Below are 15117 nucleotides of genomic sequence, written 5' to 3' on the forward strand. Positions count from 1 at the left end.
TGTGATATAGGGCAGTGATAAAGGTACCAGACTATTTATGTCCAAACTGAGTTATCACACTCAGGAGGCTACAGAAAATGATCCAATGATGAAACATTGCGCAAACTGTTTTGGGAGCTCTTCTTTTGGAATTGTCCTATAGGAACATTATTCTGAATGACTGGAATAATAACAAAAGGAGACAAAAGTAATTTCTGAGACAAGTATGATGAATGAGGTAAATGCTCAAGCCAAGTAAACTCAGGCATGGTTAAAAATGAGACATAAATAAATAAGCCTGATTTTCTTCTGCAGCTTATCAATTGGCTGTGAAGGAAAATTCCAAAAGTATTTTGAGCAAAGGTAGCAGAGTAAGTAAGGTTTTGGTGTCAAAAGGTGATTGTACTTTGAGAACAGTCATTTAAATATATTCACATGTTTGTTTAATACACTCATATTTTATTCTCCCACACCAGGGGCAGTGTGGCAGCTTCCTGGGGTCTGATTCAGCCCTTCAACTTACCACACATCTGCTGAGGGGAGTTCTGAGCCTCAGTTTCTTCATTTGTAAAATGAAGGACCTTCCCCAAGGACTATATGACACAATGTAAGTGACCTGTCACCATCAGTAATTTTTGGAAATAAGACTTGCCTAGTTTTATTCTTATTCCCTCTTCCCCCATTTCCTACCATCGAGCATCTTGTGTTTTTTTCCTCACTTACATTTTCTCCTTTGGGACAGCAAGGACTGTTAGTAAAAAATTTTAATAATTTTAAGAAAAACATACTAGGTTTCATTTTAGTAGCATTTTATAATCTGGATACAAAATGCTTTTAAAGTTAAAGTTCAATTATCTGAAGAAGCGATCAAGTACTGCTTAACAACACTGAATTTTCACAGGGAATGAATACATTTTGACATTGCAGTTATGACGTTTTCCGAAAAAAATGAACACTCATGTAGTGATGAAGAAAAGCAACAAAAACATGTGGAAATGAATGATATAGTCACATAACACCCAATCTTACCATATCATCAAAGCCTGAAATATAGGCCCAGTGTCCAGGAAATGGGTCATGGTTTACATGAGTGCCAGGAGTTGATGGAAGAGTTGGTATCATTACAGATTGTAAAGGAATGAGTATTTCACTAAATGTTGGTTCTTCTACCAGCTTTTTAAGGGTTTTGAAATGAACATTCATGCTTAAAGTAGAACTACTACCACCTCCATCAACCTAGAAAATAAAGACAGTACATTTTTTTACCTCACAGTTCTCAGATGTTTTTTAACCAAAAATCCTAACCAAGCTTTGCCACCACAGTTTCTCAATCATTTTTCCCTACCAGCAAAGCCTTCAATTAAAGTCAGTAAACATTTATTAAGTGCCTGTTACATGTGAAATACTGTAATGATGATAAAATAATATCACAATTAAAATATTCTACTTAAGCTCAAAGTTCTATCAAGGACTTTAAAAAATTGGTCACAAAAATCCTAATGATATAGATAGACGTTAGATATTAGGACTTCAATATGAAGATGAGAAAAGCTATAGTACCAAGCGATTAATAACTGGGCAAGAATTACTTTCCCATTTGACCACAGAAAAAGGATCAGGAAAAAAGTAGCTTCTAAAAAATTATTCGGCAAAATAACAACAAACTCCAGGGAAATATTTGGGCATCTTCAAGGTCAGTTCTGTGCATCAAAGTAAAAGGATAAATGCTAGACAACTTAAACGTTCACTTTGGAAAAGAAACCTGTTATTAAGTTTGGCTATGCCTATATTGATGGTACTGAAAAAGAGCGATTGCTCAAAACTCAGAGATCAATATGAAATAAATCTTTTGACTGATGAACCTACTAACCCTAGGTTAGGATGAACTAAGACTAGGTTTAGTAGGATGAACCTACTAACAGTACTAATCTATTCATACAGCTATTGGTAAGGAATAAATTAAGAATAACTTAAATATTTAAATAAATAAGAATTCATAAGAATAAATTCTTTCTCATTTGATTCAATGCTTGTAATTCAGTGGTTTAAAAGTATACAACAGAACAAGGAAAAAAACCAAGTGACCTCAGAATCTTCTAAGTACACCTTTAACCCCTGAATAATTGAGTTATTGGATTGTCTTTACATAAATAACCTGGTATAATAAAAAGCCACTGACGTTTGAGTTGCTACCAAATTACCATACGTATCAGATATCAGAAACCTGCATACCAGTCAAATGGCAGTAGATACCTCACAAATGAAGCAACATTTTCAAAAGTTTTTTCCTACTATAAAAATGGCCCAGTTTTTCTTAGGATTGTTATTGTTTTTAATATAATATAATTCTATAGCAACCCTTATTATTATATAGAGATCAATGTTCTTTAAATATATTAAAGGTTTAGAAATGAAAAGATGAGTCAGAAGTAGGAGAGACAAACTTTAAAAATCTAAAAATATTTTATGAATAAATATTTAAATAGGTTTTTTAAAAAAAATCCCATACTTAAGGATGGTCCTGATAATAAAAGCTCATTGAACGTTAATAATGCAGAGCTAATTCAGGAGAAGTATACAGTAAAGTAGCTGTTATGAGAGATAAAATAATTCAAATCATGACACCAAAAATTCTCTACAAATACTACCCTGTGGTTAATCTGTAAATAAAATAAGACTTTTTACTGTACCGATCTATTGCACAATTCTAGAAGTTTATCTGTTAGGCGAGTTGCATCACCGATGAACTTTCCTAAAGATTTCTTCATTTGAATAGCTTTATTTAAAATTTCCTTGCATCTGTTTACACGCATGGGATAAGAGGACTGGAAGAAAAAAATATACTTATCAAATTCAATTTACATATTTACTTCTAAAATAAAACTATTCCTGAAACTCTGAAGTATAATATAAATCAAGTGCAAAGGAAATGAATTTTCATTAATAATTCACAACTGAGTCATACACAAATGAGTTAAGGAGCTCACATTTCAGATGACATATAATAAGAACATTAACAAAATATATTGTCATTTGTCATAGTGTCAAATTGTTTGACTGTAGACAAAACCTGTGTCTATTATCTAAACCTTATTAATGTATTAATTACCTCAATTTCCATGGAAATTGTCTATAAAGTACTAAAATGTTAAACTGTGGTGCTTTAAAAAACCCTCACACATGTCCATTTTCACATGTTTTAGTGGGTAAGAAAGGTTTGGATTTGTGATTTCATTGGCATAGCGAATTCCAAGTGTCAAAACTTCCTTCAGTACTGCAGAACAAGCTCCTGTGTAATCAAGTCTTGGACAGCAGCCTGGGGCACAGAATAAACGACAGAGGCAGGCCTTGAATCCCAAGTTTGCCTGAATGCAAAACCAGCTCCTTAGCTGTCTTGCCATGCTGCCTCTATTTTGCTTTACAATACTCCAAAAGAGGGAAAGAACTTGGGAATTTTTTAAATTTACATATTAGTATTAAACTGCTAGTGATAATTAACATGATACAACTACTTGTAGCTTATTTTTTAACTTTATAAACACAAGTGCCCATAGTTCTTAAGTTACCTTCGACACGGCGGTCATCATCCACATTGCTTGCTGGGGGTAGGTTAGAAACACTTTGACAATAATTTCCATCAAAACAACAAAGACCTCATCATGAGAATGACAGATTCGAGAGATCAGCTGGGAAAAAGCCGTTAGGAACTGGTAGGGTGCCAAATAATTTGTGTGCTCTGTGATCACCTTGTTTATTTTGGCCAAATCAGTTCTCATTTGTAAACGATCAGAACGAGCAGCTAAAAGAAACACGACAGTAAATCAGTCTTACAGAAGTATACTTTTCTTTTAAAGTTTCAGAGCTTAAAAAAAAATCTTTCCCAAACCTTCACTTCTGAACCTGTTATAATCATATGCAAAGTCTATGTGTCTGCCTATTTCTGTACATGAAGGTATTCTCTGGCCATATACTGAAGTTTGGAGACCCATTTAAGGCTATCAGCTGTAATCTGAAATAAACAAGATAAACTACTCTACATATGGAAACTCCTTCGAGCCGCTGTCATTGACATTGAAAGAGTCAGAATTTTAGAACTCTCATCAAATATAATCGCTTTGCCGGGTTAAATGGGAATTGAAGTCTAGACAAAGTATTATCTCAAGCCACGAAATTCTTTAGAGGCAAAGTTGTCAAAGCTAAGTTTATTTTTTGCATAGTCTACTTAGCTCGAATTATGGGTAACCAGACATTTCCACTACCCTGAGCCCCATTAAAAAATGCACTAAATCTTCAGTTAGTATGAATTATCCTAAATTCATCTCTGGATTAGGCAAGCCTCATTTGCCCAGATATAGGAAGGCACACTTATCCAGGTAAGGGTGTGTTTTCACTTAGGGGCTCCAAGACATATTATATGATAAATATTCCTAGGAATCAAACTGTATTTATTTAATTTGCCATTAATCTAATTAGTCTCTACACAAAACTTTCACAACTTAATAGATTATTAGTATAAATTTGATTTTACAAAAAAAATTTTCTTTTAAAATTATTTGTCATATTGTAGAAAAAGTTATACCTTTTTCCCATTCGTATGCTTTAGCACCATAATCAAGCCACAGCGATAACATCCTAGGCATTGATTGATATATGAATTGGTTACCATATTGCAGAGACCTGTAATCACACAGTCAAAAAGTATTAGTACATCATTCTTTTTACATTATAAGGTTTGAAATCTAGAGTACATATAGAATTCTGAAAAATCAATTAATAAGCATTTATTAAACTTTTACTAAGAGAACTTAGTAAGGTTCTTACATTGTGCCAAGCATTAGGGGTACAAAGAAGAAGCAAAAAAAGTTCCTGCTCTTAGGGAGCTTATACTCTAAAGAAACAACATGTAAGATGCCTAAAAAATAGATTGCAGCTGAGGGGGTTCAGAAAGTCTTCCTGCAGAAGGTAGTATTTGAACTAAGTTTTTAAAAAAAAGTCTTGAAGTTATCTGATTTGGACCTCTACCTATCCAGTGCCAAAGTTCTACCTTGCGATGGATGGCCTTTGGCTGAAGTCAACTAAGTTTTTAGTTAGACCATGCTCTGTATAATCTTTCTCAATCTTTCTCATCCAGTCTTTCCTTTCTATTCCACTGACATAAGTCTAGTCTGGACTCTTACTATCTCATTCCTGGTATGGTAGAAGCAATATTCCAACTCTTTCCCCCATGAAAGTTAATCTAGTTTTTCCCTGAAAGGTAATTAAAATGTTTCCTGGGGTTGACTGGCCCAGGCCTCCCTTAAAGTAGCTTCCTGAGAGTTTCTCGAGATTCTGACCTAGCTTCCTGGTCATCTAAGAGCATGAGAAGGCCCACCTATGTGTAGCTGGTGCCTTGGACAGACAAGCATTTACATTTTCCTTTAGATTATGATGAGTCATCACATCCTGCCCAGGTACTAACCAGATGGGTTTCTATATGGAATGAGATTCTTCTCCTCAAGCTAAGCACAGGAGTACCCTGGTTAAATATCCTACTTATGCTATGGCTAAGTAAACTTCCTTTTGTTAACTACTGAATGACCTATGAGCCATTTTTGGTTCTAATGCTGATCAAGAAGTAAGGAGGTACCAGCCTGTGTCAGGTCAAGCCTGTCCTTTAGGCCTAGAGAATCACTGACGCGACTTTCTAGGGGACCCAATGGCCTCCAATCTCTTCTCTTCCTGGCCCTGTCAAATGACACTAGACTATTTTTCTGAAATAGTGATTTCATCAAGTTGCTCAGTTTCTAAAAATCTTCAATAGCTCCTCTCTGCCTACACAGAAAAGCTCAAACTCTTCAGTCTTCTGCTTGAAGCCTTCTGCAATCTGACCTTTAACTACCAGTTAACTTAATTTTCCACTAACCATCCCCCTTTCCCATCATGAATCACACGTTCCAAGGAGATTGGAGGTCTTTTTGTGTTATAGACCTTTCTTGTAGCTGGCTAAAGCCTGTGGATCCCTTCCAAATTGAAGGAAATGCTAGAGATTAGTAAAAACAAAAGTATAATTTTGTTCTGATCCAAGTTCAGAGAACCTCCTTGCCTTCTGATATCTCTATATAGGAACTTTGGGGAGTAAGGAGTAGTTTGTAGAACCAAGAGATAGACCTGTGATTTAACCAGAGGTTCCCAAAGTAGACGTTCCTGCCCAGTGGGAGGTGCTGGAACGATCTGGGGGGGGGAGTAGTAGTAGCCTCATATGCAACTGGGGGATATTGAATAAAAATAAGGGGACAGTGGAAGAATAAGGAAAGAACAGAAGAAAATTTTGAAAAACCATTCATACATGTTTCATCTGTTGTACAGCAGAGTTAAAGTCGCAGTGATTACATTATTTTCCAAATAAACACATAAAATGCAAGTTATAACTGAACAGTGGTCAAGTCTGCTGATAAGTCCTAACAAGCAAGTATGGGCAGGTGAATGTGTCAGCATTGTTGGGAAGTCCAGCAGGCATTGGCAAGAATATGTGTGTATAAGACTTGTTTACAATATGATACTATACAGTTTCAAGATGCAACACTGCATCATCAAAATTTCAATGCAGGAAAAAACCCACAAATTTACAATAAATTATTAAAGATATATCATTAAAAAAAATATGTATTTTTTGAAATGAGACAAATTAAAAAACCACAACCTTTAAAGGTTAAAGATTTCTGTTGGGGGGGCATTGAGTAATTTTTATTCTGAAAAGGGGGTGGCAGGTCAAATAAGTTTGGGAACCTCTGAGCTACACCAGTATCCTCACTTTCTTCCAAATACAGCACATTAACTACTGCCTCTGTACATCTGTATCTATAAGAGTTCTGGAATTTTCTCCTTGCAACATTTTGGATATAAAACTGTCTAAAATGTGTCAAACATTTTCATGCCTTTAAACAATGAAAGCAAGATATTACTGCACCTTTTACAAAATCTTTCACAGCACCTAGAAGAATGGCAAAAGGTACTCAACAGAAAAAAAAGGCATATAAAATATAAATTGATATCCAAGATGACACTTTCTAAGACATAAAGCTCAAGTTCAGGCCATTAATTACAGCAGGATAAAACAATCAACAAATACATTTATTTTTCTTCTGTTTACACTTCAATTCTGCAGCAGAGGTATATAAAGATTTCTGCCTCAACTACAAGCTGGATTCATTAATGTCTGAATTTTGTATTAGGAACCTAGTGAAGCCTGGTCAAGACTCTGAAAGGTTAAAACCTCTGATCCAAGTATACTATTTTATTAAAATAATTCTTGCTAATATTGTTGATAAAAGCCAACTGAATAAATTACCCTGATCAATCTTTGTAAGTAAGAATTTAATGTAAGCAGACAGAAGTAGGCAAGGATTATATAAACAAGTTTCAACTTACAAATGAGTTTGGTATTTAAAAGTCCATTTGTTGATTGTTTAGAATTAAAAATGCATTTTCTTATAAAAACATCTTTTCACTAATTTCTCCAAATTAAAAATGTTCAGGTTCAGTGACTAATTAGTGAGAAAAATCTCAGAAGTCTAGAAGGAAATATAGTCATCTGCTTTTATTAACTGCAAATGTTCTATTTCTGCCAAATCCATGGCAGCTCTGCCATTTCATTCAATTTCTAATAAATATAATTTGGTCAGCAGTATGGGAAACAAGTAGCCTTTATTAAAGATGTTGCATTAAAGATATCATTGCAGATATTTTCAAAAATTTTCAGATTTCAAATGAGATATCTAAAAATTTTCAATTTAAATATCCAGTTAACAAATTATATCATAGGTAAAGGAAGAAATAGAACCATTAAAATCCTAAATGCAACAGTTTGCTATGTGAGTATATATATATAAGCCAGTCAGCTCTGCATATTCATCAAGCAACAATATTACATCTTAAATTTTACCTTCCAAAGTGAAGAACAATATATCTTATCAAGTCTCCCTGCTTCTCCATTTTGTTGTCAGTGACCATGGGCATCAATTTGTCATAGTATTTGGCTAGATAAAAGTGTCCATCTTCCCATTCTGGCAAGAATAAGGTTACATCCTGAAAATGATAAATTGGGAAACTTACCTTAGGAAATACTTAGAATATGTGATTGGAAATTCGAATGAGAAGTCTTCCTACAGAAATCTCTAAATAAAACTTTATAGTTTCTCCATAATTTTTCATAACAACCTTGTGTGGTAGGTAATAACACTGGAAAAACTTACTTAAAACACAAATCTTAGTCATGTAACTAACAAGATGAAAGACTAGGCATTTTCTCAAGTTCTCACAAACTCCCCAAAAGAGGAAACTGGGTGTAAGACCAAGAGATCACAGAGTCCAACAAGGTAAGAACTTGATGAATTAGGCAGAGAAGCCTAATGATGCTCATTCCCACACTGGGCAGGAAGACAGACACAACATGTTTTGCCAGCGTGTGCTCTGGGATCCATTCAGCAATTTGTGTGTTGCTAAGTCAGAAACTCCACCCCTGTCTTCACCTTGTGGCAAAGGGCATCAACAAGTAGCAGACCTCAGCTATGCCCACTCCCTTGCCAAGGAGAAGGAAGTATAGGGAAGAAGAAGAGAATTCTGTTTGGGGTAGCAATGTACTGTAGCAAGGCTGAGCCGGAAAACTAAAGAACAGAGGGAAATGCTCACAAGTGCGTGGAGGAAAGGGACTGACACCCAAAGAGGCAGAAGAACCTGTGGACTTCCAAAAGCACGTGGAATCACAGCATAATGTTCCCAAATGGTTCAAGAGAGAAACAGGAATCTTGAAAATAGAGGCTAAGAGATAATGAACGGTAGAGATTATGGCCTACACAGTAGAAATAATTAGCAGAATAGAAAAACTTAAATCCAGGGTGGCAAGAAATGAAAGACAGAACAATTGATTTATAATCCAAAAATACTGGCAAAGGACAATCTGGAAGAAAAAAGTAAAAGGCAGTAATGTTAAAAGAATATGTGATCTCTATAAAAAAGCAAATCATTGATCTTGAAGATCACAAGATATGTTGAAACAATTTAAGTATTACAGGTCACCCAAAAGAACATGAACGTCATAATGCAAGAAATGCAAAACTGTCCAGAATTTTTTAATACAGAAAACAAAATGACAATCAAAAAAACCTCACAGATTACTCCAGAAAAACAAACTTTAACTGCCCCACAGGGTATTTCTCCTACCATTATGTTTCTACATCATTGAGCACACAGGAAGTCTTCAGTAAAAAGAGGTAGCAGCCAGGTGGCTCAGTGAATAGACATGGCCCTGGAATCAGCAAGAACTGCTTTCAAATGCAGCTTCAGACAGGAACTATGTGGCGCTGGGCAAGTTACTGAAACCTGATTGCCTCAGTTTCCTCACATAACAACAGCACTTACTTCCCATGGTTGTTTCGAGGATCAAATAAGATATTGTTTGCAGAATGCATAGTACAATGTCTGCACTTAACAGATGCATTTTAATTTCTTTTCATGTTGTACACAAACTCTCTTTTAAGCTACTCAAACAGAGCTCTCAATAAATATTTCAATAATCATCTTATTATTAAAAAAACTGGTTAAAAAAACTTCATGAAAGCATTTTTCAACATATATTGGGATACAAATGATCAATAATGTTGATGTTTATCCATAATTTTAGTGAATGTCCCTTTCTCATTCTGGAGAGTTCTGAAAATTTTGAGACCATTCAACTGTCCAAATATATATTCTGGTTTTAGTTTAGTATGCTGCTCAAGTTTAAATATTTATCAGTTGCGATCATAATACCAAGATGAATCCTAACTACAAATCTTAAAATACGTAAAATATAAAATAGGAATTGTAATCTATTATCTGCTCTTGATTATTCATGTTAAAATTGTAATTTCTGTTCTCTGAGTAAAGAATTCAACTTACCTTATATTTTTTCATAATTGAGTTGCTTTCAGAGTTGGCTGTTTCTTCCATAAACCGACCCACAAGTAGCATAGCTCGACCATGGATCAACTTATTCTTGCTGTCAGTCGGAGCTTCATTCTCAGGAAAACATAACTCAACCCCTTTCTGAAGAACAATTAATGCCTGGTGAACATCACCCTAAAAAAAAGATTAAAATGTAGAGATTTAACATTCTTGTCTGTAACAGTAAAATACAGTCTAAACTGTTTGAGTTAATATTGTGAATCTACAAGGTTATGAGCCTACTTAATGTCTACTACCATTTGCTCTTCTGACTTGATTCCCACTTAGAGTATTGAGGCAAGTAAAATTCTGTTTCTAAAATAATAAACTCCTAAGGGCACAAGAATTAGAATATTATGTAAAATCCCACAGTAGTACCATGAAACATGCAAAATGATTTTTATCAGCTAGTGATTTATGCTAAAGATTGATTTTTTGTTCCTTGATGGGAGAGATCACTATTTCCTCTTTTAAATATTTATTTAACGTTTAATATTTCTTCTCTTCATCAATAATCCTGTTTTTGAGAGGATTACAAGCATCCACAATTGGTAAATATTGCAGCCTCAACATAGTATGTAATATAGGTCATATTTCCTTCATAATTCCTTACTAATGGTGAGTACTTGGAAGTATGTAGCCTGGGAATTAAGATCTGTTTGTTACACCAGCCCTCATGATAGTTCCTCCTTCATTATTTATACACCTGATTTGAGAACCAAAGGGTGTTTCAGTCTCTATGACCAGAGGTACTGCATGGCTTCAGAAGTAAGGTTTTACTTCAGAGTATCTTTTTTCAGATGCAAGAAAATAGTAAGTAAACTGAGAAATGTCCCTAGGAAGTTAGTCTCATCCTGGGAGAGACTGTGGGACAGCTAAGGGAGAGAGAAATTCTCAGCTACGATGTAAGGAGATGAGAACTGAGCTTGGAATCAGGGTGTCAATATGAGCCCTCAGAGAAAGATGGATGATCTCCCAACCTAAGGCCAGGAGTTAGGAGGAGAAATGGATGTGTTTGCAATCCCCTCACTCCCCCTGTCCTCATAGCTTAAACTCTAGGAAACAAGGAATGGTTAAAAATAATTGGGTGCCAACTACATTGAAAGAATCCACAGATCACCTCCTGAAAGAGACCCAAAAAGAGAAACTCCTAGTAATATTGTAGCCAAATTCTAGAGTTCCCAGGTCAAGGATAAAATATTACAAAGCACCCAGAAAGAAACAATTCAAGTATTGTAGAAATCCAATCAGGATAACACAGGATTTAGCAACTTCTACACTAAGGGATCGAAGGGCTTGGAATATGATATTCCAGAGGTCAAAGGAGGTAGGATTAAAAACAAGAGTCACTTACCCAGCAAAACTGAGCATAATACATCAGGGGAAAAAAATGGAATTTCAATGAAATAGAGGACTTCCAAGCATTCTTGCTGAAAAGACCAGAGCTGAATAGAAAATTCAACTTTCAAATACAAGAATCAAGAGAAACATGAAAAGGTAAACAGGAAAGAGAAGCCTAAAGGAACTCAATAAAGTTGAATTGTTTACATTCCTACATGGAAAGATGTTATTTGGTCATGAGAACTTTTTCAGTATTAGGGTAGCTAGAGAGAATATATATGTGTAGGTGTGTACGAGTATGTATGTATATGTATATTATATATGTGTAGGTATGTATATGTACATGGGTATATGAGTATATACATATGTATATGTATGTGTGTATATACATATGTACACACATAGAGGGCACAGGGGGAGCTGAATATGAAGGAAGAATACTTAAAAAAAAAATTTACTGTTGAATGGAATGTACTAGGAATAAGAGAAAGGGAGAGGTAGAATGTAGCAAATGACCTCACATAAAAGAGGGAAGAAACAGCTTTTACAATGGAGGGGAAGAGGGGGGAGATGAAAGGAAATAATTGAGCCTTACTCTCATGGGATTTGGTTTAAGGAGAGAATAACACACACTCAGTGGGATATGGAAACCTATTTACCCTGCAGGAAGGCAAGGGGAAAGGCGATAGGAGCAGGAAGATAATAGAAGGGACAGCAAACAGGGGAAAGGATAATGAGAAGGAAACACTATTGTAGGAGGACAGGTCAAGGGAGAGGATGGAATAAATGAAGAAATGTGATTAGTCTTTTATAACATAACTATTATGGAAGTGCTTTGCATTGTTACACATGTATGACCTATGTAGAATTGCTTGTTTTCTCAATGAGGGTGGATGTGGAGGGAGGGAGAGAATATGAAACTCAAAGCTTTAAGAATGAATGTTAAAAATTGCTTTAGCATGCAACTAGAAATTAAATTATACAGGCAATGGAGTATAGAAATCTATTTTGCCCTACAGGAAAATAGAGGGGAAGGGGGATGGAAGAAGAGTGGGTAACAGAAGGGAGGACAGACTGGAGGAAGGGGTAGATTGAGGTGCATGCTATCCTGGGGTTGGGGATGGGGAAAGATGGGGAGAAAATTTTGGATTCAAATTTTTGTGGAAGTGAATGTTAAGAACTGAAAATAAATAAATTACGTATTTAAAAAAAAAAAAAAAGAGTAAAGGGTATGTCAATATTGCTTTTGTACAAGACTAGGAAGGCACCCAGGGGCTTCCAAAAGACAAAGAAGCCAGGGACCTGGACCATAATAGCACCAAGAGTCCTTGGTTTCATACAGGATATGGTAGCTAAATGAGGAAGAAGGCTGAAACAGGCTTAGGCATCATCTCTGCCACTAAGCAGGAATGGAGTATTATTTCCAAACCCGTCAGTTCTTATTCCTCATGAGAGGATAGCAGGCAGAGTGAAGCACAGTTAAGACACACAATATATTGGTCATACATTGGTAATACAGTCTTCTTTATTACCTTGGACCACAGCCACTTTGCTCTTTCCACATATAATTCAGCAAGTCGTGATTCTCCTGCATTAAGGAGAGAATTGTAGGCTGTCTGGTGATGGCCAGCCTTTCGGGCAACTCTGGCACTCTGCAGCCAGCATTCTCCAACCATTTCACTGTAGTCTGGTCTAGAGTAATAGTTCAAAGTGCATATGAATAGCTGAAGTGAAATATCTGACCTCAACATTCAATTCAATTCAACACCCATTTATATGAAAAGTACTAAGATACAAACTAAGGAAACAAAGACAAAAATTAAAAACAGTCCCACATACAAGAAGGATGCATAATTTTCCTTCAAAGGAATCTAATAAATATTTCTTTTAAATGCTTACTTATAACTTTAAAAAATATTTACCTTTCATATGTTCTAGGCCCATGAAAATTGATCATAATGAATTGATCTGTATATAAAGGTATAAAAAAACCTTTAAACACAGACATGAACGAATGAACTAGGTTAGAAGCAGTAAAAATAATAACAGCTCTTCACATTTCCTTCTGTGTCCCAATTTGCAAAGTTGTTTTTGGGTTATAATTCTGTGAAACAGATATTGCTAACCTTATTATTCTAGTTTTCAAAAGAAAATCGAGGCTCTGATGAACTTCCTCTTAGTTGTACAGTTAATAAATATAAGCTTCAGGTATGTCGATCTCACATCTCATGTTCCTTCTACTAATCCATGTTGTATCATGGATTAGTATCATGACAGAAGTGTACTTTTGATAACACAAAAGTACTCACTGACTCAGACAACAACCTAGGATACTTAAATATCCCCAAATAAAACTTACAAATAAAACACTGAATTCCCAAATTCAACATGAAGAAAAGAAAGCACAAAGTGCACCTTTTTTGGAGACTCAGTAACGCTCGGCGGAGTGCCAGGATGGGCTCTTTGGCTCGGTAGGAATTCTGGGTCATTTCTAGACGAGCGAACCAGTTGAGGGAGTCTTCTTGACTACTTTCCCCTGTAGACTGCTGAAACAAAGGTCTGATACTATGTTCCAATTCACAGAGCATATGCAACCTAAGGGGAGAAGAGGAATTGATTCAAATTGAAAACTCATCATTTGGTCAAATGAATCAAACCAATCATGAAGAATCAAATGAATGCTGAATTCAACGATTCAAATGTGCAGGGCTAGGAGCTACAGAACTAGTCTCAGAGTCAAGGAGAACTGGGTTCAAATCCTGCCTCAGACACATCTGGGTTGGCTGACCCCTGAGCAGGTCACTGAACCTCTCCAGGTTCTGCGCCAGAGGAGTCAAATGCATGGCCTCCAATACTCCCAAGTGTAGTAAGAATCAGATGAAAAGTGTAATTGGGAAATATGTAACAAAATAAATAAAAATAAAATAAAACACATATACCACACTTAAAACTAAGTTAATATGTGGCCCACAGGGATCATTAAGCACTGATCAGTGTCTTTGATTTCTATTTGAATTTGATGCCACTGCTCTAGACAACTAAAACTTTAAATTCCAGAGAAGACGCTGACCAGCAGAGACAGAAAGATCTTCTTCAACCAATTAAGTTACATGTATAGTCCCTGTTCTTATTTATTCTTGATATGTAAGTGGTAAAATTTTAACACTAAAAACTGCAGAAAACATTAATTTACCAAGCTAGTTCTCTGCTATTCACAATTTTTAAAATTAACTACAATTTAGAAAAAAGAAAGACTTCAGCATACAAGCAACAGTATTAAAAAACAAAAGACTTTTGCATATACATGCAAAATGTCTGGTTTCATGATTGATATGACTATTTGTGGTTATTACTTTGAATTTTCTTTCTAATTGACGTAGTGGGTGTTTTCTATAAGCCCTTGTAACCAACCACATAAATTTAAGCATAAATAGCAAAATCTGTGGAGTACAGACATTGGCAGCGGCATACATACTTATTAACTTAAGTTCTGCCACCCTGGCCTCACTGGCACAAAATCTAACAAAGGGAGCTAACAAAAAATACTGTATCATGCACATATGCAGCTGTCCATATACATATATATATATCAGATTAGTAAATAAAAAAAATCATTAAAATAGCATTTTTCTCCTAAGCAACCCAAAAACTAAAAAAAAATTTTTTTTGTCATTTTTCCCCTCAGGTATAAACAAATACATTAGAATTTATTTTCTGATTGGATATTATTTCTCTGGGAAATAAATGGGAAATAATCAGGTCATACTACAATAGCACCAATAAAATATTTGATGTCCTTTTCCATTAAACGCCTGAGAAATTGTTTCATTATAGGTA

The 15117-nt window shown here is 35.3% G+C and overlaps 1 protein-coding gene across 4 annotated transcripts in view; it reads right to left on the reverse strand.

The window, feature by feature from the left end:
• The window catches only part of ATR (ATR serine/threonine kinase), a 118365-nt gene that overhangs the window by 17346 nt on the left and 85902 nt on the right, over nt 1–15117 (reverse strand). For all 4 annotated transcript variants that reach the window (XR_011969025.1, XM_072618188.1, XM_072618187.1 and 1 more), the window contains 8 exons: nt 13696–13875; nt 12813–12972; nt 9895–10074; nt 7901–8043; nt 4559–4656; nt 3546–3778; nt 2670–2804; nt 1009–1215 (listed from right to left, as the gene is read on the reverse strand). Coding sequence is in view for 3 of the 4 variants with exons in the window: in XM_072618188.1 (XP_072474289.1) it covers nt 1009–1215; nt 2670–2804; nt 3546–3778; nt 4559–4656; nt 7901–8043; nt 9895–10074; nt 12813–12972; nt 13696–13875 (1336 nt within the window). In the remaining variant the exon portion in view is untranslated. The remainder of the gene's footprint in view (nt 1–1008; nt 1216–2669; nt 2805–3545; nt 3779–4558; nt 4657–7900; nt 8044–9894; nt 10075–12812; nt 12973–13695; nt 13876–15117) is intronic.

Source organism: Notamacropus eugenii, chromosome 6 (assembly GCF_028372415.1).
Source record: "Notamacropus eugenii isolate mMacEug1 chromosome 6, mMacEug1.pri_v2, whole genome shotgun sequence".
Taxonomy (NCBI): Eukaryota; Metazoa; Chordata; class Mammalia; order Diprotodontia; family Macropodidae; genus Notamacropus; species Notamacropus eugenii.